Source organism: Scyliorhinus canicula, chromosome 18 (assembly GCF_902713615.1).
Source record: "Scyliorhinus canicula chromosome 18, sScyCan1.1, whole genome shotgun sequence".
NCBI classification, from domain to species: domain Eukaryota; kingdom Metazoa; phylum Chordata; class Chondrichthyes; order Carcharhiniformes; family Scyliorhinidae; genus Scyliorhinus; species Scyliorhinus canicula.
In genome coordinates, this window is record NC_052163.1 from 73,112,287 (window position 1) to 73,137,642 (window position 25,356).

The window sequence follows — 25,356 nt, forward strand, 5'->3', positions numbered from 1 at the left end:
AAGGTCCTGGGGCTTAGTCCCAGGCAGAATGCTGCAGTACCGCTTCTGGACACTGCAGTGCTGTGCCTGGCCGGGTTGAAGAGCAGTCGGCCAATCTCACAGGTGGAACCTCCTTCCAAGGTCAGAAGTCTTACAACACCGGTTCAAGTCCAACAGGTTTGTTACGAATCACTAGCTTTTGGAACGCAGCTTCTTCATCAAGTGAATTCACCTGAGGAAGGAGCTGCGCTCCAAAAGCTAGTGATTCGTAACAAACCTGTTGGACTTTAACCTGGTGCAGTAAGACTTCTTACTGTGCCCGCCCCAGTCCAACGCTGGCATCTCCACATCATTCCTTCCAAGGGCAGGCAAAAGTCCTGCCCATTGCCAATTAACGCAGTGGAAGCTCAAGAGGTTGTAAGTTAGGCACCGACTTTCAGCATGGAAAGTGCCGATCGCTCATCATTCTTAAAATCATTAACCAATACCATGAGTCTTAATTGTGTGTAATAATCTCTTGTGTGGCACTTTATCAAATGCTTTTTTAAAAATCCAAACGCGCTACATCCACTGGTTCCCCCTTGTCCATCCTACTACTCACAACATCAAAAAACTCCAACAGTTTATTCAACACAATTTCCCTTTCATAAGTGCATGTTGACTCAGTTTAATCATATTATGATTTCCAAATGTTACCATGTTCTTAATAATTGATCTGAACATTTGCCTACTATTGATGTTAAATTAACAGGCCGATTGAGTCCTTTCTTCCTTCTTTCTCAAATAGCGGGAGTTAAGTTTTCCGGCCTTAAATTCTTGATAACTCTGCAACAACTTTCTTTCGACCCTAGGATGTAGGTCATCAGGCGCAGGGGATTTGTTGCAATCTAGTCCCATGATTTCCTCCAGGGCTATTTTTTTATTTACACTGAACTCTTGAAGTTCCTCAATATGGTTCCCCATTATTTCTGGAACTTTGAGTCTTCTATGGTGAAAACAAGGCCTGGATTTTCAATTTGATGTCAGGACCCCAACATTTAGAACATTTGTGTGTTCTGACCCTGTGCCAGTGTCGATGACATGACTTATAAATGCAACTTCTCATGCTGGTCCTAAACTGGGCCGGCTTTAAATGGTTGTTTCTCTAAGCCCCAGCTGATGGGCCACAACCCATTAGCAGGGAAGCTAGTACTCCACAAGTCCAATGGGAGATCAGTTGGGTTGTCCTCGTGAGTCTTACAGAATCATAAAATTTACAGTGCAGAATGAGGCCATTCAACCCATCACGTCTGCACCGGCCCTTGAAAGAGTACCCTACCCATGCTCACACCTTCACCCTATCCCTGTAACCCAGTAAACCACCCAACCTATTTTTAGACACTAAGGGCAATTTTAGCGTGGCCAATCCACCTAGCCTGCACATCTTTGGACTGTGGGAGGAAACTGGAGCATCCGGAGCAAACCCACGCAGACACGGGGAGAACGTGCAGACTCCGCACAGACAGTGACCCAAGCCTGGAATCGAACCGGGGACCCTGGAGCTGTGAGGCAGCTGTGCTACCGTGCTGCCCCATGGTAAGGTTATTTCAGAATTCAATAGAAACAGTGAATTCCGGCTTGAATTGTACAGTTGATGCAGTTACATTGCAGTATCCAGGTGACCCACTGAGGGGGAATCAGCACTCGGTGAAACCAGGTGACAGCTCACAGAAAGAGATCAATGTTGCTTAATGCAGTGCAAAGGGATTAGTTACAAAAGTAAAAAGCACTGTGTTAATTCTCCTGTGTAAACACAGCAGGGACAAACAATTACAAACTATACAATTTATACATTTCCGTTCATAGCTTGTGTGGATTTCATTCTCTAACACGCCTTCATTACCAGCAGGTGAAAGGTTATCTCCAGGAACCGCTTCTCTCAACCGGATTAATCCATTTATAACAGCTGAGATATTCATTCAGTCAATATATGGCTAGTCAACCTGCATGAACCACCCATTGTAAACTTCAATGAACTTGGATGCAACCTCCACAGATCAGGCCTTAACCTGAAACTTTAACTCTCTGTTCCTCACCCCACAGATGCTGCCAGACCTGCTGAGAATTTCGAGCATTTACTGTTTTATTTTAGATTTCCATCATTTTAGAATCCCTACAGTACAGAAGGATGCCATTAGGCCCATTGAGTCTACAGTGACCCTTCTAATGAGCACTCTACACATGCCCACTCCCTCGATAATCTAACCTGCACATCTTTGAACTGTGGGAGGAAACAGGAGCACCCGGAGGAAACCCACGGAGACACAGGGAAGAAGTTCAAACTCTTATCTTTTACTTGGACTTCAAATTCACACAAACCTAATGTGTCAATTTTTGACCATTATAGTCCTTCGCGAAGGCTGACTTGTTTAATATTCTTGGTTTTATTTTCATTGCTTCAATATCACTGATGAGATTTGCTCTTGCTCCTGTGTCTAATTTAACATTGATGAGTGATTTATTTATCAACAATGAAACTGTCCAGTTATCTTTTGGTACTGTTGAAATATCATTGTTATAACTTTTTGTTTCTATAGACAACATTTTACTAAGTTTGGCTTCACTAGCCCTGTGTTCATTCGAGACTAAATCAATGGAAAATGTGCCCTCTAAGTTAATAACATCAATAGTATTGATGGACTTCTAGATTAGCTTTCTTGTTTGTGAAATAATGTTTGGCAAAATGTTTTTTGTCTTTGCACCTTGTGCAAATTTTTCTATATGTTGGACATTGCCGCGCTAGCTGCCTATTTCCACATCTTTTACACGTAATGGCTGCTTCTGGCAAATGTTTAAAATGGCCACCACCGCTGCTGAGATCACAATTTACTTTCCAGTGCAACACAACATCAGTGGCATTGGCATCACTCCCGATTTTCGCGCCGAAACTCAATGTGTTGAGATGCTCACAACTAATTCACTCGCTTGGCAAATTTTAATTGCGTCTTCTAACTGAAACTAATTTTCCCGTAAGAGACGTTCACGCACCTTACCATTATTAATTCCGAAAACAATCTGATCTCGAATCATCGAGGGTTTTAACGTTGCAAAGTTACAAGTTTGTGCTTTCAACTTGAGGTCAGTAAGAAAGCTATCAAAGGACACACCCGTCTTCTGTGTGCGCCTTCTAAATAATTACCGTCAAAAGTTTCATTAATTTTTGGAATACAATGCTCATCGAACTTCTTCATGATGGCATCGACTATCTTCCTCCTGTTCAAAAACATATGTGTTGTAAATCTTTATCGCCTGGGGGCCTGTTACAGTTAGCAATAAAACTACTTTTCATTCATCAGGCTGCGCTTTTAATCCTAAAGCTGCCACATACAACGTGAACTGTTGCTTAAACGCACACCAGTTGCCATCTACATTACCAGTTACTTGAAGAAACTGAGGCGTTTTCAAACTTATCCGCAGCACTGTAGCACAAGTGATTAGGGCAGCACAGTAGCACAAGTGATTAGCACTGTGGCTTCACAGCGCCAGGATCCCAGGTTCGATTCCCTGCTGGGTTACTGTCTGTGTGGAGTCTGCGCGTTCTCCCCGTGTTTGCGTGGGTTTCCTCTGGGTGCTCCGGTTTCCTCCCACAATCCAAAGACGTGCAGGTTAGGTGTATTGGCCATGATAAATTGCCCTTAGTGACCAAAGGGCAAAGTTTAGACGGGTTATTGGGTTACGGGGATAGGGTGGAAGTGAGGGCTTAAGTGGGTCGGTGCAGACTCGATGGGCCGAATGGCCTCCTTCTGCACTGTATGTATGTTCTATCTTCTTCTGTTACCGCTTTTGATGTTCCCCGTTTGTTTTTCGTAGCACCATTTCCAAATTTGAAGACGGCGGGCTGGATCCTCCGCTGTCGGGATTCTGCACACCCACACACAGGGGTTTCCCGACGGCGTGTGGCTGCCCCCAGTGGGAAATCCGGTCTGGCGAGCTGGAGAATCCCGCCCAGTGTCTTTCAAATGTTCACACCTCAGATCTTCCGCTTCTCGTACCATGTTACGTTTTAGTCCATGGGCAATGATTGAGTCAGTGCACCAAAGAACATCTAGTTCTGGACTAGTCGCGTTTATTATTGTATAACAAAACATGGGTTGGAAACTAATACTAACAACTGGGACAATCACAAAACACAACTAACCCACCATGACTTCTTCTACAGACTTCCCGAAGTTGCAGTGTCACATGGTACAACTTGCCTGCACTTAGTAGGCGAGGTCAAACATATTTACATGTACAATTGTCGATGGATATCATTACAGGTTGTAGATTGAAACCCCACTCCAGGACCTGAACACAATGATCTGGACTGATACTCCAGTGTAGTACTTGGGGAGTGCTATACTGTCAGAGATGCTACTGTTTGGCTGAGACATTAAACCCAGGCTGTGTCTACTCTCTCAACAACATCAAAACATGGCATTACTTTGAAGAAGAGCAGGGGAATGTTCTTTAGTGTTCTGGCCAATATTTATCCCTCATTAACATCTCTTTAAAAGTATCTGGTCATTGTCACCACCACTGTGTGTGGGATCCTGCTGTTTGCAAATTGTCTGCCACATTTCCTACAATAAAGTGTTCTTGCACTTTAAAAAAAAGTAATTAATTAGCAGTAAAGTGCTAATTACCTCCCCATGAACAGTGGTCACCGGAGAAGGTCTTGGCAATCCTGTCTAGCAAGGTACCCTCCCAGTGAACACACAGTGGGGTGGTTTAGCAAAGTGGCCTAAATAGCTGGCTTTTAAAGCAAACCAAGGCAGCCAGCAGTGCAGGTTCAATTCCCGTACCAGCCTCTCCAAACAGGCGCAGGAATGTGGCGACTAGGGGCTTTTCACAGTCACTTCATTGAAGCCTACTCGTGACAATAAGCGATTTTCATTTAATTTCAAGGTTCGATAGGATCAGCAGTTGAGGGATTGGTGGATACATTGTGCAGGATGGCCTTTGAGAATTTCTGAAAATAATTTGTTTATGGGATCCAGGCGCAGTGGCTGTGCCAGCATTTGCTGCCCATCTAATTTTTTTTAAATTTAGAGTACCCAATTCATTTTTTCCAATTAAGGGTAAATTTAGCGCGTTCAATCCACCTACCGTGCACATTTTTGGGTTGTGGGGGCGAAACTCACGCAAACACGGGGAGAGTGTACAAACTCCACACGGACAGTGACCCAGAGCAGGGTTCGAACCTGGGACCTCGGCGCCGTGAGACGGTAGTGCTACCCACTGCGCCACTGTGCTGCCCATCTCTAATTGCCCTTGAACTGAATGGCCTGTTAGGCCATCTCTAGGGGCATTTTAAATATCAATCACATTGCTGTGGATCTGGAGTCACATAGAATTATGGGACCATAGAATTCCTACAGTGCAGAAGGAGGCCATTTGGCCCATCATGTCTGCAGCAACCCTCTGAAAAAACACTATCTAGGCTCCTTTCCCCACCTTACCCGCGTAACCCCACCTAATCTTCACATTTTTAGACACTAAGGGGCAATTTAGCGTGGCCAGTGCACCTAACCTGCACATCTTTGGATTGTGGGAGGACACCTGAGCACCCGGAGGAAACCCACGCAGACACGGGGAGAACTTGCAAACTCCACACCTCCAGTAACCCAAGGCCAGAATTGAGCCTTATACTGTATGTCCCTGAGTTGTGCAAGTTTCAGTCCATTCTTTTGTTTGGTAGCTGCCAACTGGGTCGTCATGGTGCCAAACAGCTAGAAACTGTGAGGCAGCAGTGCTAACCACTGTGCCGCCATGCCGCACATGTGGGCAAGACCAGGTAAGGTCAGCAGATGTCCTCCCCAGAAGGTCATTAGTTAACCAGATGGGTTTTTACAACAATCAACAATGGTTTTATGGTCATCATTAGAATTTTAATTCAAGATTTTTATTGAATTCAAATTTCACCATTATGGGATTCGAACCCGGGTCCACAGAACATTACTCTGGGTCTCTGGATTATTAGTCCAGCAACAATACAACTATGCCTCCGCCTCCCCATTTGCTGTATGACCTAATGGAAATGAAAGTTGGACACTCCAGAAGTCCATACAGATTCCGCAGGATGCCAGGAATGTGGCTGTATCATTGTGATCTGGTAATCAGGAAAGAGTTTGACTTCATTCCTATCTTCATTCCAATAGATTGAGTCAGAGACACGTATGGGCCTCACCTAACAGTAGTAGAACGCTTGATACTGTTGGGTGTAACACAGTGAAACCCGAGCTGTAATTCTGCATCCTGGACCATAGGGTAACAGTATCATTGGAAGAACTCACTCATACCTCAGCTTTACATGTTCCTGAGTTGTGCAAGTTTCAGTCTGTTCTTTTGTTTGGTAGCTGCCAACTGGGTCGTCATGGTGCCAAACTACTGGAAAACTAGTTGTATCTCTGAACAACTGATCAGCTGACCTATCAACTGATAGATCAGTTTCAAAGCATATCATGACTTTGCAGCGCGGTCCACACAGAGGGCTTCTGACAAGGCTGGTGAAGATGGTGTCCTGCCGATCTAATAATAACCTGAGACGACGAGAGGAGGAAAATATTGCCTGACACTTCAAAGATGAGCGAGGAGGTGTTAATCCACACTCTGCTCAATATTTATCCTTCTACCTTCACGACTGAAACAAATTATCTTGTTATTATCATATCAGTGTGTTGTATGTTGGGTTTGGGGAGCAGTGTATGTTGGGTTTGGGGAGCAGTGTGTTGTATGTTGGGTTTGGGGAGCAGTGTGTTGTATGTTGGGTTTGGGGAGCAGTGTATGTTGGGTTTGGGGAGCAGTGTGTTGTATGTTGGGTTTGGGGAGCAGTGTGTTGTATGTTGGGTTTGGGGAGCAGTGTGTTGTATGTTGGGTTTGGGGAGCAGTGTATGTTGGGTTTGGGGAGCAGTGTGTTGTATGTTGGGTTTGGGGAGCAGTGTATGTTGGGTTTGGGGAGCAGTGTGTTGTATGTTGGGTTTGGGGAGCAGTGTGTTGTAGAGGGTTTGGGGAGCAGTGTATGTTGGGTTTGGGGAGCAGTGTGTTGTATGTTGGGTTTGGGGAGCAGTGTGTTGTAGTGGGTTTGGGGAGCAGTGTGTTGTAGAGGGTTTGGGGAGCAGTGTATGTTGGGTTTGGGGAGCAGTGTGTTGTAGTGGGTTTGGGGAGCAGTGTGTTGGAGAGGGTTTGGGGAGCAGTGTGTTGTAGAGGGTTTGGGGAGCAGTGTATGTTGGGTTTGGGGAGCAGTGTGTTGTAGAGGGTTTGGGGAACAGTGTATGTTGGGTTTGGGGAGCAGTGTGTTGTAGTGGGTTTGGGGAGCAGTGTATGTTGGGTTTGGGGAGCAGTGTGTTGTATGTTGGGTTTGGGGAGCAGTGTGTTGTATGTTGGGTTTGGGGAGCAGTGTGTTGTAGAGGGTTTGGGGAGCAGTGTGTTGTAGAGGGTTTGGGGAGCAGTGTATGTTGGGTTTGGGGAGCAGTGTGTTGTATGTTGGGTTTGGGGAGCAGTGTGTTGTAGTGGGTTTGGGGAGCAGTGTGTTGTAGAGGGTTTGGGGAGCAGTGTGTTGTAGAGGGTTTGGGGAACAGTGTATGTTGGGTTTGGGGAGCAGTGTGTTGTAGTGGGTTTGGGGAGCAGTGTGTTGTAGAGGGTTTGGGGAGCAGTGTGTTGTAGAGGGTTTGGGGAGCAGTGTGTTGTAGAGGGTTTGGGGAGCAGTGTATGTTGGGTTTGGGGAGCAGTGTGTTGTATGTTGGGTTTGGGGAGCAGTGTGTTGTAGTGGGTTTGGGGAGCAGTGTGTTGTAGAGGGTTTGGGGAGCAGTGTATGTTGGGTTTGGGGAGCAGTGTGTTGTATGTTGGGTTTGGGGAGCAGTGTGTTGTAGTGGGTTTGGGGAGCAGTGTGTTGAATCTCACCCGACCCTCTAACTTAAGCCAGGCAAGATCTGGGCTGTGCAGTGTGTCCCGCGGCCTACCATCAAGGGCTGTACAGTCGAAAATAAGTAACCCACCTCCTTTTTTATGCACTAGCTGCCATAAACCAGTTAGGTTGAAGGGTCCAGTCAGCTTTAAAGATCTTTGACAAAGTATGCTGATAAGGTAAGTGGGTAGGATTATGGAGGAGGGGGTTCAGGTTGGGCATTGGGTGCAGGGTCATGTTGGGTTGAGTATTCAGGAGTGAGGGGGATTCGTGCCTTGGGGGATGGGTCAAGTCAAGTAAAGCTTGAAGGATGCTGGGGCGCGGTTAGGTCTTGGAGGGGGGTTGGGTAGATTTGCTTCAGCCTTGGGGCAATGGGGGGGCATCAAGTCAGGTCGGGTTGGGGCCTTAGGAGTAGAGGTCTAGTTGAGCCTTTGGAGGGTGGGGGTTGTGTCATGTCTGAACAAGCCTAGTGAAGGTAGCTGGTGGTTGGGGGAAATCCCATGAGGGGGTTAGGAGGTGTCCAATGGAAGCAGGATCCCATTGCGAGGAGGGTTTTCCCATAGAGGGAGGAGTCCCATGGAGTGGTGGCAGTAGTCAGGATGGGGCCCCCTGGGAGTTTGGAGTTATGCGTTGAGTCCTGTGGGGAGATCAGTATGGGTCAGTACAATATTTACGCAGAAGCTAGAAGTGGTTTTTTTCAGGGTAACTACAGTATTGATGTAACACAGTTGGAATCATCCAAAGTTTGTGATTTAATCACATTTTCAGATTGTTCCCAATGCAGGTCAATTGCCCAAAGGAAGTTTGAACTTCCTGGGCTATTGCGCACTCCTTACCTTGGAATCTCCGGACGGGGGCAAAGTTTCCCAGTGCATCTTTGGGCCAGTCCACAGTAACACTTTCCTGGAGCTCGGAAATTATGGCCAATACCTCTTCCTATCCATTTTGACTCCCACGTCTCTGCCACCTGGCTGTCCCTCCTGCTAGCCTATCTGGAGCCTGATCCAGTTGGCTCAAAGCATCTTCCCTGTTTCCTATTCCTTCAAATTTGATATCATCAGCAAATCTTGAAATGTTGCTCAGTATCCCAATATCAAAGCCATGTATACATTACCATAAAAGCAGTGGCCCTAGCACTGACCCTCGGGGAGCACCATCCTCCAGTCTGAAACACTCCACTTTCTGGCCAAAAGCCAATTTTTGGTCCAATTGGATGCTGACCATCCCATTCCACAAGGCTCAGTTTTGTTAACCAGCCTTTTATGCATTTAGACAACACCCACCACCTTCCCTTCATCAACCTTCTCTGTTACTTCATCAGAAAATGTAATTAGGTTTGTCAATCGCAATCAGTCTTTTACAAATATAAAAATAAAATGTTGCAGATGCTGGAGATCTGAAATAGAAACAGAAAGTGCAGGAAGCACTCAGCAGATCTGGCTGCATCTGTGGAACGAGAAGCAGAGTTAACATTTCAAACCCAATATGACTTTTCTTCAGAACTGGAGAGAGAAGGAAATGTGATGGGTTGGTCAGATGGAGCAAAAGAGAAGGTCGGGGATAGGGTACAGGGTGGGGGAGATTAAATTACAAATGTGTAATGAAACTAAAAGCAAAGGGAGCGGTGATGATAGTATTACAGACACAAAGGATGGGTCCAGAATATGTGTGAATAGCAGAATAAAAGTCAGCACTGTATGACAGCAAAATAGCAGAATAAAGCTGAGCCTAGTCTGAAAGCAAAAACACAATTAAAGGATGCAGACTGGCACTAGGGCAGCACGGTAGCACAGTGGTTAGCACTGTTGCTTCACAGCGCCCCCATCTCCCCATCCTCTTCCCACAGCACCATCCCTTCCAATCCCAGAATGCAACACCTACCCCTTTACCTCCTCACTATCTGAAGCACCAAACACTCCCTTCAGGTGAAGCTGCATTTCAGTTGCACCGTCTTCAATTTAGTTTATTGTATTGGTTGTTCCCAGTGTGGTCTCCTCCAAAGAGATTAAATGCAAACTGGGTGACCGCTTTGCTGAACACCTTCGCTCAGTTCACAAGCATGACCCAAATCTTCCTGTACCTTGTCATTTTAACTCAGCACCTTACTCTCATACCCATATGGCTGTACTCAATATTGAGTTTAACAACTTCACATCGCGAACTCTGTCCTCCATTTTGAATTCTCCACTCCCCACAAGTTAACAATAATAATAATATTTATTGTTACAAGCAGGCTTACATTAACATCGCAATGAAGTTACTGTGAAGAGCCCCTGGTCGTCCCATTCCGGCGCCTGTTTGGGTACACGGAGGGAGAATTCAGAATGTCCAATTCACCTTGCAGCACATCTTTCAGGACTTGTGGGAGGAAACCGGAGCACCGGAGGAAACCCACCCAGACACGGGGAGAACGTGCAGACTCCGACCACACAGTGACCCAAGCCGAGAATCGAACCTGGGACCCCTGGAGCTGTGAAGCAACTGTGCTAACCACTGTGCTACCTTGTGACATCAGGTCAGACAACCAATAACTTGGTCAAAGAGATCAATTTTAAAGAGTGTTTAAAGGCGAAAAGAGCTGGAGATGCAGAGAATTTTCCAGAACTTAGGACCGAAGGCACGGCCACCAATGGTGGAGTGGTAATAATTGGGATATGCCAGGATTAGAGAAACGCGGATAGTTGGGTGGCGGAGTGGTTAGCACAGTTGCTTCACAGTGCCAGGGTCCCAGGTTCGATTCCCGGCTTGGGTCATTGTCTGTGCGGAGTCTGCACGTTCTCCCCGTGTCTGCATGGGTTTCCTCCGGGTGCTCCGGTTTCCTTCTGCAAGTCCCGAAAGACGTGCTGTTAGGTGAATAGGACATTCTGAATTCTCCCTCTGTGTACTCGAACAGGCGGCGGAGTCTGGCGACTAGGGGATTTTCACAGTAACTTCACTGCAGTGTTAATCTAAGCCTACTTGTGACACTAATAAAGATTATTATTATTCGGTGAATTACGAAGCTGGCGGAAATTTGAGAGGAAGGGGGAGTGACCAGGAAAGGATTAGAAAACAGGGGCGAAATTCTCCGACCCCCAGCAGGGTCGGAGAATCGCCTGGGGCCGCCACAAATCCCACCCCCGCCGTGGCAGAAAATCTCCGCCACCCGGGAATTTCCCGGGGGCGGGAAACGTGCCGCACCGAGCGGCGAGCCCCCTGCGGCGATTCTCCGGCCCGCGATGGGCCGAAGTCCCGCCGCTGGGAGGCCTCTCCCACCGCCGAGGTTTGAACCACCTCTGCTGGCGGCGGGATCGGCGGCGCGAGCGGGCCCCTGGGGTCCTGGGGGGGGGGGGCGCGGGGCAATCGGCCCCCAGGGGGTGCCCCCACGGTGGCCAGGCCCGCGATCGGGGCCCACCGATCGGTGGGCGGGCCAGTGCCGTGGGGGCACTCTTTCCCTTCCGCCGCCACCACGGCCTCCACCATGGCGGACGCGGAAGAGAATCCCCCAGCGCGCATGCGCCGGTGGTGCATGCGCGAACCGGCGAAGGCCTTTCGGCCAGCCCGGGCGGCGGGCGTCCAAGGCCGCTGGTGCCGGTTTTGGTGCCAGTCGGCGTGGTGCCAACCGCTCCAGCGCGGGCCTAGCCCCTCAATGTGAGGGCTTGGCCCCCAAAGGTGCGGAGAATTCCGCACCTTTGGGGAGGCCCGACCCCGGAGTGGTTGGCGCTACTCCGCTACGCCGGGACCCCCCTCCCCGCCGGGTAGGGGAGAATCCCGCCCCAGGGGTGAGAATTTTAAAATGAAACTTGGTCATCTTGGAGCCAGTGTCAGTGATAGGGAAACGGGACTCGGTGTGAGTTAGGACACAGCTTTGGATGTTTTCAAATTTATGGAGGCGATAATACCTGGGAGCCTAGCCAAGTGTCTGTCAAAATAGCCAAGCCGAGAGGTAACAAAAGCATTAATAGGGGCTCAGCAACAGATGAGGTGAGGGAACAATAGAGTTGAGTAATGCTGGAGAGGTGGAAATAGGCAGTCTTAGTAATGGAGTGGATATGTGGTCGGAAAATTGATCAGGAAATAATCCTCCCATGAAGGCCTGATGAATAAATGTATTATTAAATTCACAGTTACATCAGAAAATAACAGCCCATCTGAGTGAGAATCAGTACAAGACTGAAATAATTAATCCTCTATATTCTTACCTTATTCCTTTGATCTATTGTTTGACATAGTGCCCGCCAAGGAGGAGTATATTTAAGCATCGTTGTCTTTGGCTTCTCTTTTTGTCACTTGCTTCTTAAAGGATTTCAGTCCTTTTCTTATCAGAGTTCGCACGTCCCTCTCAGAGTAGATGCTAAGTAACTCCTGACAGCTCCCAGTGTAACAGCTCCTAATGTTTCCATTCATCTAGCCTGCAGAGTTTAGAGGATGATACACATTTTGTACTTGACTCAGGAATTTGCAGCCTATCAGATTACGTATCTACTCTCCTTTTCATAGTTTCTTTCACCGCAGTCTCCTCCCTCCCCCACACAGAACTATTTGGACACCAAACTTGTTCAGTCACTTATTACCTGGAAGAGAATGCGTTAGATACAACCCAGCAGAAATATTTCAGTTGATCTATCAACACATTCCAACACAGGGTGGGGAATGGTATAACAGGTGGCATGCAGTAACCCTCACAATGTAGGGACACGTCACAGATAGACAAAGGGTCATCGGGACTCGAAACGTTAGCTCGTTTCTCTCCCTACAGATGCTGCCAGACCTGCTGAGACTTTCCAGCGTTTTCTCTTTGGTAACAGATATAGGGTACTGCCAACAGCGACAGGACAACTCCAAGAAAGTGATCACTACTGCCTCACAGTGCCAGGGACCAGGGTTCGATTCCGGCCTTGGGTCACTGCCTGTGTGGAGTTTACACGTTCTCCCTGTGCCTCTGTGGGTTTCCTCCAGGTGCTCCGGTTTCCTCCCACAGTCTATAGAAGTGCAGGTTAGGTGGATTGGCCATTCTAAACTGCGCCTAGTGTCCAAAAGTTGGAGCTTAGGTGGGGTTATGGAGTTGCAAGGATAAGGCGGGGGAGTGGGCCTAGGTAGGGTGTTCTTTAAGAGGGTGGGTGCAGACTCGATGGGCCGAATGGCCTCCATCTACATTACAGCAGAGGGCAGTAGAGCAGAGCTTCTGATTGGCTGTTCCGGGGAGATTTGCATACGTGCAGTGCGGTCAGCGTAAATTGAAGGTGTACCTGCGCAAGTGCCCCGAGGAGTTTGAGTGAAGGCAAGCATCCAGCAGAGGGCAGCAGAGCAGAGCTTCTGATTGGCTGTTCCGGGGAGATTTGCATACGTGCAGTGCGGTCAGCGTAAATTGAAGGTGTACCTGCGCAAGTGCCCCGAGGAGTTCGAGTGAAGGCAAGCATCCAGCAGAGGGCAGCAGAGCAGAGCTTCTGATTGGCTGTTCCGGGGAGATTTGCATACGTGCAGTGCGGTCAGCGTAAGTTGAAGGTGGTTTGTGAAGGGGCTGTTCTCGAGTGACAGCTTCCCACCCATCCTCCTCCTCTAACCAAAAAAAAGTTCTGTCCGTCGGATTGCTAAACGAACAAGTTTTTTTTTGTTTTTTTTTTCATTTTCAGTAGTTGGGAAGTTAGTTCAATGGGAATGGAGGTTAGGGCAGTTGAATGTTCCTCCTGCAGAATGTGGGAGGAAAGGGTCACCTCGAGTGTTCCTGCTGACTACATCTGCGGGAAGTGCACCCAACTCCAGCTCCTCGAAAACCGCGTTAGGGACCTGGAGCTGGATGAACTTTGCATCATTCGGGAGGCAGAGGGGGTTATTGAGAGGAGTTATAAGGAGGTAGTCACACCTCAGGTAAACGAAGAAGGTAGATGGGTTACCGTCAGGGGAGGGAAAGGGAACCGGCAGGCAGTGCAGGGATCCCCTGTGGTCGTTCCCCTCAATAACAAGTATACCGTTTTGGATACTGTTTGGGGGGACGACTTACCAGGGGTAAGCAATGGGGCACAGGTCTCTGGCACAGAGTCTGTCCCTGTTGCTCAGAAGGGAAGGGAGAAGAGGAACAGAGCACTTGTCATTGGGGACTCCATAGTTAGAGGAACAGACAGGAGGTTCTGTGGGAATGAAAGAGACTCACGGTTGGTGTGTTGCCTCCCAGGTGCCAGGGTTCGTGATGTCTCTGATCGTGTTTTTGGGATCCTTAAGGGGGAGGGGGAGCAACCCCAAGTCGTGGTCCACATAGGTACCAACGACATAGGTAGGAAGAGAGATGGGGATTTGAGACAGAAATTCAGGGAGCTAGGGTGGAAGCTGAGAGCTAGAACAAACAGAGTTATTATCTCTGGGTTGTTACCCGTGCCACGTGCTAGCGAAGCGAGAAATAAGGAGAGAGAGGAGTTGAACACGTGGCTACAGGGATGGTGCAGGATGGAGGGCTTTGGTTTCCTGGATAATTGGGGCTCATTCTGGGGTAGGTGGGACCTCTACAAACAGGATGGTCTTCACCTGAACCAGAGGGGTACCAATATCCTGGGGGGGAGATTTGCTAGTGCTCTTCGGGGGGGGGGGGGGGGGGGGGGGGGGGGTTTAAACTAATTCAGCAGGGGGATAGGAACCTAAATTGTAGTCCCAGTGTACAGGATGTTGAGAGTAGTGAGGTCAGGGATAGGGTTAAAAGTTCGAAAGAGGGCTCCGGCAAGCAAGATGCTGGTTTGAAGTGTGTCTACTTCAACGCCAGGAGCATCGGGAACAAGGTGGGTGAGCTTGCAGCATGGGTTGGTACCTGGGCTCTCGATGTTGTGGCGATTTCGGAGACATAGGTAGAGCAGGGACAGGAATGGTTGTTGCAGGTTCCAGGATTTAGATGTTTCTGTAAGAACAGAGAAGATGGTAAAGGGGGGTGGGGGGGGGGGGGGGGGGGTGGCATTGTTAATCAAGGAAAGTATTACGGCGGCAGAAAGGACGTTTGAGGACTCGTCTACTGAGGTAGTATGGGCCGAGGTCAGGAACAGGAGAGGAGAGGTCACCCTGTTGGGAGTTGTCTATAGACCTCCGAATAGTTCCAGAGATGTAGAGGAAAGGAGAGCAAAGATGATTCTCGACAGGAACGAGAGTAACAGGGTAGTTGTTGTGGGGGACTTTAACTTTCCAAATATTGACTGGAAATACTATAGTTCGAGTACTATAGATGGGTCAGTTTTTGTGCAGTGTGTGCAGGAGGGTTTTCTGACACAGTATGTAGACAGGCCAACACGGGGCGATGCCACATTGGATTTGGTACTTGGTAATGAACCCGGCCAGGTGTTAGATTTAGATATAGGTGAGCACTTTGGTGATAGTGATCACAATTCGGTTATGTTTACTTTAACGATGGGCAGGGATAGGTATATACCGCAAGGCAAGAATTATAGCTGGGGGAAGGGCAATTATAATGCTATTTGGCAAGATTTAGGATGTATAGGATGGGGAAGGAAACTGCAGGGGATAGATAGATAGAGAAATACAGCAGCACAGAACAGGCCCTTCGGCCCACGATGTTGCACCGAACTTTTGTCCTAGGTTAATCGTAGAATTTTGGACAATTTTTCATGGCCAATCCACCCTACCTGCACATCTTTGGACTGTGGGAGGAAACCGGAGTACCCGGAGGAAACCCACGCACACACGTGGAGGATGTGCAGACTCCACAGAGACAGTGACCCAAGTCGAAATCGAACTTGGGACCCTGGAGCTGTGAAGCAATTGTGCTATCACAAAGCTATCGTGCTGCCCTTAAGAAGTTAACCTACACTCCATTATTCTACCCTAATCCATGTACCTATCCAATAGCCGCTTGAAGGTCCCTAACGTTTCCGACTCAACTACTTCCACAGGCAGTGCATTCCATGCCCCCACTACTCTCTGGGTAAAGAACCTACTTCTGACATCCCCTCTATATTTTCCACCATTTATCTTAAATTTATGTCCCCTTGTAATGGGGTGTTCCACCCGGGGAAAAAGTCTCTGACTGTCTACTCTATCTATTCCCCTAATCATCTTATAAACCTCTATCAAGTCACCCCTCATCCTTCTCCGTTCTAATGAGAAAAGGCCTAGCACCCTCAACCTTTCCTCGTATGACCTACTCTCCATTCCAGGCAACATCCTGGTAAATCTCCTTTGCACCTTTTCCAAAGCTTCCACATCCTTCCTAAAATGAGGTGACCAGAACTGCACACAGTACTCCAAATGTGGCCTGACCAAGGTTTTGTACAGCTGCATCATCACCTCACAGCTCTTAAATTCAATCCCTCTGCTAATGAACGCTAGCACACAGGGATGGGTACAATCGAAATGTGGAGCTTTTTCAAGGAACAGCTACTGCATGTCCTTGATAAGTATGTACCTGTCAGGCAGGGAGGAAGTTGTCGAGCAAGGGAACCGTGGTTTACTAAGGTAGTTGAAGCACTTGTCAAGAGGAAGAAGAAGGTTTATGTTAGGATGAGACATGAAGGCTCAGTTAGGGCACTTGAGAGTTACAAGTTAGCCAGGAAGGACCTAAAGGAAGAGTTAAGAAGAGCGAGGAGAGGACACGAAAAGCATTGGCGGATAGGATCAAGGAAAACCCTAAGGCTTTCTATAGGTATATCAGGAACAAAAGAATGACTAGAGTAAGATTAGGGCCAATTAAGGATAGTAGTGGAAAGTTGTGTGTGGAATCAGAGGAGATAGGGGAAGCATTAAATGGATATTTTTCGTCAGTGTTTACACTGGAGAAAGACAATGTTGTCGAGGAGTTTACTCAGGTACAGTCGACCAGGCTAGATGGGATTGAGGTTCACAAGGAGGAGGTGTTAGTAATTTTGGAAAGTGTAAAAATAGATAAGTCCCTGGGCCAGATGGGATTTATCCTAGGATTCTCTGGGAAGCCAGGGAGGAGATTGCAGAGCCTTTGTCATTGATCTTTATGTCGTCTTTGTCGACAGGAATAGTGCCGGAAGACTGGAGGATAGCAAATGTTGTCCCCTTGTTCAAGAAGGGGAGTAGAGACAACCCTGGTAATTATAGACCTGTGAGCCTTACTTCGGTTGTGGGTAAAATGTTGGAAAAGGTTATAAGAGATAGGGTTTATAATCATCTTGAAAAGAACAAGTTGATTAGCGATACTCAACACGGTTTTGTGAAGGGTAGGTCATGCCTCACAAACCTTATTGAGTTTTTTGAGAAGGTGACCAAACAGGTGGATGAGGGTAAAGCGGTTGATGTGGTGTATATGGATTTCAGTAAAGCGTTTGATAAGGTTCCCCACGGTAGGCTATTGCAGAAAATACGGAAGTATGGGATTGAAGGTGATTTAGCGGTTTGGATCAGTACTTGGCTAGCTGAAAGAAGACAGGTGGTTGATGGCAAATGTTCATCCTGGAGTTCAGTTACTAGTGGTGTACCACAAGGATCTGTTTTGGGGCCACTGCTGTTTGTCATTTTTATAAATGACCTGGAAGAGGGTGTAGAAGGATGGGTTAGTAAATTTACAGATGACACGAAGGTCGGTGTAGTTGTGGATAGTGCTGAAGGATGTTATAGGTTACAGAGGGACATAGATAAGCTGCAGAGCTGGGCTGAGAGGTGGCAGATGGAGTTTAATGTGGAAAAGTGTGAGGTGGTTCACTTTGGAAGGAGTAACAGGAATGCAGAGTACTGGGCTAATGGCAAGATTCTTGGTAGTGTAGATGAACAGAGAGATCTCGGCATCCAGGTACATAAATCCCTGAAAGTTGCCACCCAGGTTAATAGGGCTGCTAAGAAGGCATATGGTGTGCTAGCCTTTATCAGTAGGGGGATTGAGTTTCGGAGCCACGAGGTCATGCTGCAGCTGTACAAAACTCTGGTGCGGCCACACCTGGAGTACTGCGTGCAGTTCTGGTCAGCACATTATAGGAAGGGTATGGAAGCTTTGGAAAGGGTTCAGAGGAGATTTACTAGGATGTTGCCTGGTATGGAGGGAAGGTCTTACGAGGAAAGGCTCAGGGACTTGAGGTTGTTTCGTTAGAGAGGAGAAGGCTGAGAGGTGACTGAATAGAGACATATAAGATAGCCAGAGGGTTAGATAGGGTGGACAGTGAGAGTCTTTTTCCTCGGATGGTGATGTCCAACACGAGGGGACATAGCTTTAAATTGAGGGGTGGTAGATATAGGACAGATGTCAGAGGCAGTTTCTTTACTCAGAGAGTAGTAGGGGTGTGGAACAGTAGTAGACTCGCCAAATTTAAGGGCATTTAAGTGGTCACTGGATAGACATATGGATGAAAATGGAATAGTGTAGGTCAGATAGGCTTCAGATGGTTTCACGGATCGGCGCAACATCGAGGGCCGAAGGGCCTGTACTGCGCTGTAATGTTCTAAAGCTAAAGCTATACGGATTCTATGGATTCTCAGAGGAGGAGAGAGAGTGCTCCCAATAGAGATAATAGTGCAGAGAGAGGGAGAGAGAGAGGAATGTTCCTAATAGCAAGATCGGGTCATGGAGAGAGAACCGCACTCCTAATAGAAAGAACAGGAGGGAGAGATAGGAGGGGTCACATTAGAGAGATCAGGACAGAGAAAGATAGAGGGAAGCATTCCCAATATACAGATCAGGACACATAGAGAAGGGAAGGGAAAGAGGAGTTATTGTAACAGAGAGAGAGAAAACTCCCAAAATGAGGAGAGGACCCATTACAAATGATAAAGGGAGCACTGACAATTGAGAGGACATGTCAAAGAGAACATGTCGGTATTCAGAACACAGCTCTTTCTGATGTATATTAATGATCCAGACTTAGATTTACAGGGCACCTTTTCAAAGTCTGTAGATCACAGGAAACTTGGAAATGCAGTAAATAGTGAGGATGTTTGGGGCAGATTCACGTAAAGGTAGACAAAATAAGATGGGCAGAAACATTGCAGATGAAATTAACAGCAGGAAGTGTGATGTGGTGGGTTTTGGGAAGCAGAATGAGGAGAAGGATTGCAAATGGATGGTCTCATTTTAAATAGGATGCAGGAAGTCCTGGGGCTGTATGTACACAGTAATGTGAAAGTGGTAGGTGGGGGCAGGGGTAATGCCTGGTGTTTGGCATCCCGCTTAAACAGTGGAAAATCTTCACACTCAATACTCCCTTCAGTCACAGGAATCAGGGTCACCACATGTGTCCTTGATAAGCTTTCTGCACCTGCAGTTTGTTCCTCTGCTATCAAACATAAAAAGAAGCTGAAAACTGAAAGCCAAACACAAGTGGTGTACTGTAAATACCCTGAGGATCTGATGTGTTTTAGAGATTAGGGGCTAATTGACCCAGTGCCTTTGAACTGCTGCAGATTCTAATTTTTAAAATTCTTTCTCTGAATGTAAGTATCGCATTTGTTGCCCATCCCTAAACGCGCTTAAGAAGATGGTTGTGAGCTGCCTTCTTGGACCACACAGAGTCGAGTTTTACAGCACACAAAGAGGTCCTTCAGCCCATTGTGTCATGACAGATGTAGATGGTGTCCTCATGCATCAGTCACTGAAAGGAAGTGCGCAGGTGCAGCAGGCAGTAAAGGCGGCAAATGGTATGTTGGCCTTCATAGCGAGAGGATTGGAGTTCAGGAATAGGGATGTTTTACTGCAATTGTATAGAGCATATTTTCTTGTATTTTCTTGAATTCTGTTTAATTCCCTTTTCTTCCATGTACTGAATGATCTGTTGAGCTGCTTGCAGAAAAATACTTTTCACTGTACCTCGGTACACGTGACAATAAACAAATTCAATCCAATCCAATCCAGCAGTTTTGATGCCTTTACCATTAAAAAAAATAAATTTAGAGTATCCAATTATTCTTTACCTAATTAAGGGGCAATTTAGTGTGGCCAATCCACCTAACTTGCACATCTTTGGGTTGTGGGGGCGAAACCCACGCAGACACGGGGAGAATGTGCAAACTCCACACGGACAGTGACCCAGAGCCGGGATCAAACCTGGGACCTTGGCGCCGTGAGGCAGCAGGGCTAACCCACTGCGCCACCGTGCTGCCATCTAAATGCTTCTTAAATGTTGTGAGGGTTCCTGCCTCTACCACCATTTCAGACAGTGAGTTCCAGATTCCCATCACCCTCTGAGTGAAAATGTTTTTCTTCAAATCCCCTCGAAATCCTCTGCTCCTTTTCTTAAATCAGTGACCCTTGGTATTGACCCCTCTACTAAGGGAAAAGTCCTTCCTATCTATCCTATCTATATTCCTCATAATTTAAACACCTCAATCAGGTCTCCTCAGCCTTCTCTGCTCCAAGGAAAACTGCCCCAGCCTCACCAGCCTCATTTCATAGCTCAAATGTTCCAGCCAAGGCAACATCCTGGTGACAAAGGGTCACCTGGACTCGAAACGTTAGCTCTTTTCTCTCCTGACAGATGCTGCCAGACCTGCTGAGATTTCCCAGCATTTTCTCTTTAGTTTGACATCCTGGTGAATCTCCTCTGCACCCTCTCCTGTGCAATCACATGCTTCCTATCGTGTGACGACCAGAAGTGCACACAATACTCCAGCTGTGGCCTAACGAGCGTTTTATTCAGCTCCACCATAACCCTCCTGCTTCAGCAAATAAATATTCTATGCTTCAGCAAATAAAGGCAAGTATCCCCTAAGCCTTCTTTACCACCTTATCTACCTATCCTGCTGTCTTCACATAGTCCATGAAGTGTAGCTACACACACAGTGGGAGGGAGTTCCAGGATTTTGACCCAGTGACAGTGAAGGAACGGGGATATATTCCCCAATCAGGATGGTGTGTGACTTGGAGAGGAATTTGTAGTTGGTGTTTTTCCCATGTGTCTGCTGCCCTTATCCTTCTGGGTGGTAGAGATCGCAGGATTAGAAGGGTCTGTGTTACTCAGTTGAAGCACATTAGCCCAATATTGCTCCTGAATTTATCTGCACACTGGTGGGGTATTCATTGTGTCCCCAGTGAAGCTGGAGTGACGGTGGGGACAGAATTAACTGGCAGAGACAACTACGAACACTTCTGCTGCATTTCATTGTCTGCACTGGTTGCGAAGGGAACCCATAGAATCCTAGAAAGAGACAAGAGGGTTTCTCTTTGCTCAGTGATCATGTTAAGACAGACAGTGGCCAGGTGCTGGCTTTAGGTTGTCACCACCTCCATATGCTCTTATTTTTTGTTTAGAGTCTTTAAGTGGAAGGTTTTTAAATACCTTCTGGATCCATGTAAATGATATTCATAGACATACCTTAATCTCCCATGATGTGGAGATGCCGGCGTTGGACTGGGGTGAGCACAGTAAGAAGTCTTACAACACCAGGTTCACCTGAGGAAGGAGCGGTGCTCCGAAAGCTAGTGTTTAAACAAACATGTTGAACTTTAACCTGGTGTTGTAAGACTTCTTAATCTCCCATGTTAGTTCACTCCTCAAAATATTCAACTAAGTTCATTACTTAGCGACTACAAATCCATGCTAGTTCTCTTTGGTTAGCTCATTTGTCCAAATGCTGAGTCATTCTCTCCTTGATAATAGCTGACGATAGAACTTTCCTAGGTCAGCAGCTCCTGTATTTATCTCTCAACAATGTTCTGCACTGATCTCCCACAACACACGCCTACAGGGTTCAGCTGCTAACTCAGGAAGGAGGTTCCCTTTGCGCACCTTTTTGCTTACTCAATATAGCACCAACACATAACTGCTTCTTGCATGACATATATTGCACCTTCAAACATTTGAACATACGAACTGAGAGCTGAAGTAGGCCATTCGACCCCATCGAGCTGGCTCTGGATGGTCTGATTGTGGCTCCAATGCCACATTCCTATCAATACCCTTTGCTTCCCTTGTTAGTCAAGAATCTATCTACCTCGGCCTTAAAAATGTTTAATGGCCCAGCCCCCACTGCCCTACACAAAAGAGTGTTCCACAGACCCTCTGAAAGAAAGTATTTCTCCTCAACTTGGTCTTCAATGGGAAAGGCTTTATTTTCAATTTTAAAAACAGTAAGGGCTGGATAAACTCAGCAGGTCAGACAGACTCTGTGGAGAGAGAAACTGAGTTTGTGTTTTGAATCTGCTGCAGGGCTGAAGAAGGATAGAAATGTAACAAATTGTACACTTGGAGATGGGTGAAGGGGATGGGGGCGAATAGTAGGCCAGGCCAGGAGCTAAGGAGAGGTTGACAAAGATGCCATTGATAGAATGGGTGTTAATGGTGGCATTGCGGACTGAAGGAGTGCTAATAGTGCCATAAAGCTAATGTGTTAATAGGGGAACAGAGGTCAGTGCTCGGTGGAGATAAAACTGAACCACAAGAGTCAGTTGGCCAGTGTTGGGGAGGGATGGGGTAGTATAGGGACAAATTGAGGAAACCAAAATACAAAAAGTGAGTCAAGATGGAGGGGAAAGTTTACAGTCTCACGTAGTTGAACTCAATGTTGAGATAGGAAGGCTGGAACATGTCTAATCGGAAGATGAGGTGTTGTTCTTCCAGTTGGCGTTGGGCTTCACTGGAACATTGCAGCAGGCTGAGGACGGACATGTGGACGTGGGAGCAAGATCCTGAGTTCAAATGGCAAGCGACCGGAAGAACAAAGAACAAAGAAAAGTGCAGCACAGGAACAGGCCTTTCGGCCATCCTAGCCTGTGCCGACCATGCTGCCCGCCTAAACTAAAATCTTCTACACTTCCTGGGTCCGTATCCCTCTATTCCCATCCTATTCATGTATTTGTCAAGATGTCCCTTAAACGTCACTATCGTTCCTGCTTCCACCACCTCCTCCGGCAGCGAGTTCCAGACACCCACTACCCTCTGTGTCTACTCTATACCTTGCCCCTTGCACCTTAAACCAATGCCCCCTCGTAATTAACCCCTCTACCCTGGGAAAAAGCCTCTGACTATCCACTCTGTCTATGCCCCTCATAATTTTGTAGACCTCTATCAGGTCGCACCTCAACCTCCGTCGTTCTAGTGAGAACAAACCAAGTTTATTCAACCGCTCCTCATAGCTAATGCCCTCCATACCAGGCAACATCCTGGTCAATCTCTTCTGCATCCTCTCTAAAGCCTCCATATCCTTCTGGTAGTGTGGCGACCAGAATTGAACACTATACTCAAAGTGTGGCCTAACTAAGGGTTCTATACAGCTGCAACATGACTTGCCAATTCTTATACAGCGAGGATCCAAAGATTTTTGTCAAGGCCTCAGCAATTTCCTCTCCAGCCTCCTTCAGTATTCTGGGGTAGATCCCATCAGGCCCTGGGGACTTATCTACCTTAATATTTTTCAAGACGCCCAACACTTCATCTTTTTGGATCTCAATGTGACCCAGGCTATCTACACACCCTTCTCCAGACACAACATCCACCAATTCCTTCTCTTTGGTGAATACTGATACAAAGTATTCATTTAGTACCTCGCCCATTTCCTCTGGCTCCACACATAGATTCCCCTGCCTGTCCTTCAGTGGGCCAACCCTTTCCCTGGCTACCCTCTTGCTTTTTACGTACGTGTAAAAAGCCTTGGGATTTTCCTTACCCCTATTTGCCAATGACTTTTCGTGACCCCTTTTAGCCCTCCTGGCTGTTTGCATAAGTTCCTTCCTACTTTCCTTATATTCCACACAGGCTTCATCTGTTTCCGACCTTCTAGCCCTGACAAATGCCTCTTTTTTCTTTTTGATGAGGCCTACAATATCTCTCGTTATCCAAGGTTCCCGAAATTTGCCATATTTATCCTTCTTCCGCATAGGAACATGCCGGTCCTGAATTCCTTTCAACTGACATTTGAAAGCCTCCCACATATCAAATGTTTACCCTCAAACATCCACCCCCAATGTAGGTTCTTCAGTTCCCACCAAATATTGTTATAATTAGCCTTCCCCCAATTTAGCACATTCACCCTAGGACCACTCTTATCCTTGTCCACCAGCACTTTAAAACTTACTGAATTGTGTTCACTGTTCCAAAAATGCTCCCCTACTGAAACTTCTACCACCTGGCCCGACTCATTCCCCAATATCAGGTCCAGTACAGCCCCTTCCCTAGTTGGACTATCTACATATTGTTTTAAGGAGCCCTCCTGGATGCTCCTTCAAACTTTGCCACGTCCAAGCCCCTAGCACTAAGTGAGTCCCAGTCAATATTGAGGAAGTTGAAGTCTCCCATCACAACAACCCTGTTGCTTTTACTCCTTTCCAAAATCTGTCTACCTATCTGCTCCTCTATCTCCCACTGGCTGTTGGGAGGCCTGTAATAAACTCCCAAAATTGTGACTGCACCCTTCTTATTCCTGATCTCTACCCATATAGTCTCGCTTCCCTCTGAGGTGTCCTCCCGCAGTACAGCTGTGATATTCTCCCTAACCAGTAGCGCAACTCCGCCATCCCTTTTACATCCTCCTCTATCCCGCCTGAAACATCTAAATCCTGGAGCGTTTAGCTGCCAATCCTGTCCTTCCCTCAACCAGGTCTCTGTAATGGCAACAACATCATAGTTCCAAGTACTAATCCAAGCTCTAAGTTCATCTGCCTTTCCTGTTATACTTCTTGCATTAAAACATATGCACTTCAGGCCACCAGACCCGCTGTTTTCAGCAACATCTCCCTGTCTGCTCTTCCTCAGAGCAATACTGGCCCTATTCCCTAGTTCTCCCTTAATTTTTTCACCTTCTGACCCATTGCTCCGGTACCCATCCCCCTGCCATACTAGTTTAAACCCTCCTGTGTGACACTAACAAACCTTGCGGCCAGGATATTTATGCCTCTCCAGTTTAAATGCACAAAGCGGTCACCCAGTCTGTGTTCAGTCTCTCCTTTATTTTTAATTTATTCTATTTAATTTTTAAACTGTTTCTTCTAGTTCTAGATTCTCCTGCAAGGGGAAAATCCTCTCACCATCCACCCTGTCCAGTCCCCTCAGGATCCTAAGTTTCAATAAAGTCATCTCTCATTTTTCTGGATACAGACCAAACCTGACAATACTTTCCTCATGAGAGATAAACCCCCTCATCCCAGGAGTCAGTAAACTTTCTCTCAACTGCTTCCAATGCAATTGTGTCCTTTCTTTTTTTATAGAAATTTAGAGTACCCGATTCATTTTTTCCAATTAAGGGGCAATTTAGCGCGGCCAATTCTCCGATCCTGCACATCTTTGAGTTGTGGGGGCGAAACCCACGCAAACACGGGGAGAATTTGCAAACTCCACACGTACAGTGGTCCAGAGCCAGGATCGAACCTGGGACCTCGGTGCCGTGAGGCAGCAGTGTTAACCACTGCGCCACCGTGCTGCCATGTACTTGCTTAAATAAGTAAATTAATAAATACTGTGGGAAGTATTCCAGATGTAGTCTCACCAATGCCCTCTAAAAATGTAGCAAAATTTCCCTACTTTTATGTACCACCCCCCCCTTGCAATAAACAACATCCCATTTGCCTCCCTTTTAAAAAAATGCATTTTATTACAAAC

The 25,356-nt window shown here is 47.0% G+C and overlaps 1 protein-coding gene across 3 annotated transcripts in view; it reads right to left on the bottom strand.

The window, feature by feature from the left end:
* Window positions 1-25,356, bottom strand: part of LOC119953188 (A-kinase anchor protein 2-like) — a 139,159-nt gene that overhangs the window by 93,232 nt on the left and 20,571 nt on the right. For all 3 annotated transcript variants that reach the window (XM_038777173.1, XM_038777176.1, XM_038777172.1), the window contains exon 2: window positions 12,085-12,294. In XM_038777173.1, coding sequence (XP_038633101.1) covers window positions 12,085-12,144 — 60 coding nt within the window. In that variant the 5' untranslated portion in view covers window positions 12,145-12,294. The remainder of the gene's footprint in view (window positions 1-12,084; window positions 12,295-25,356) is intronic.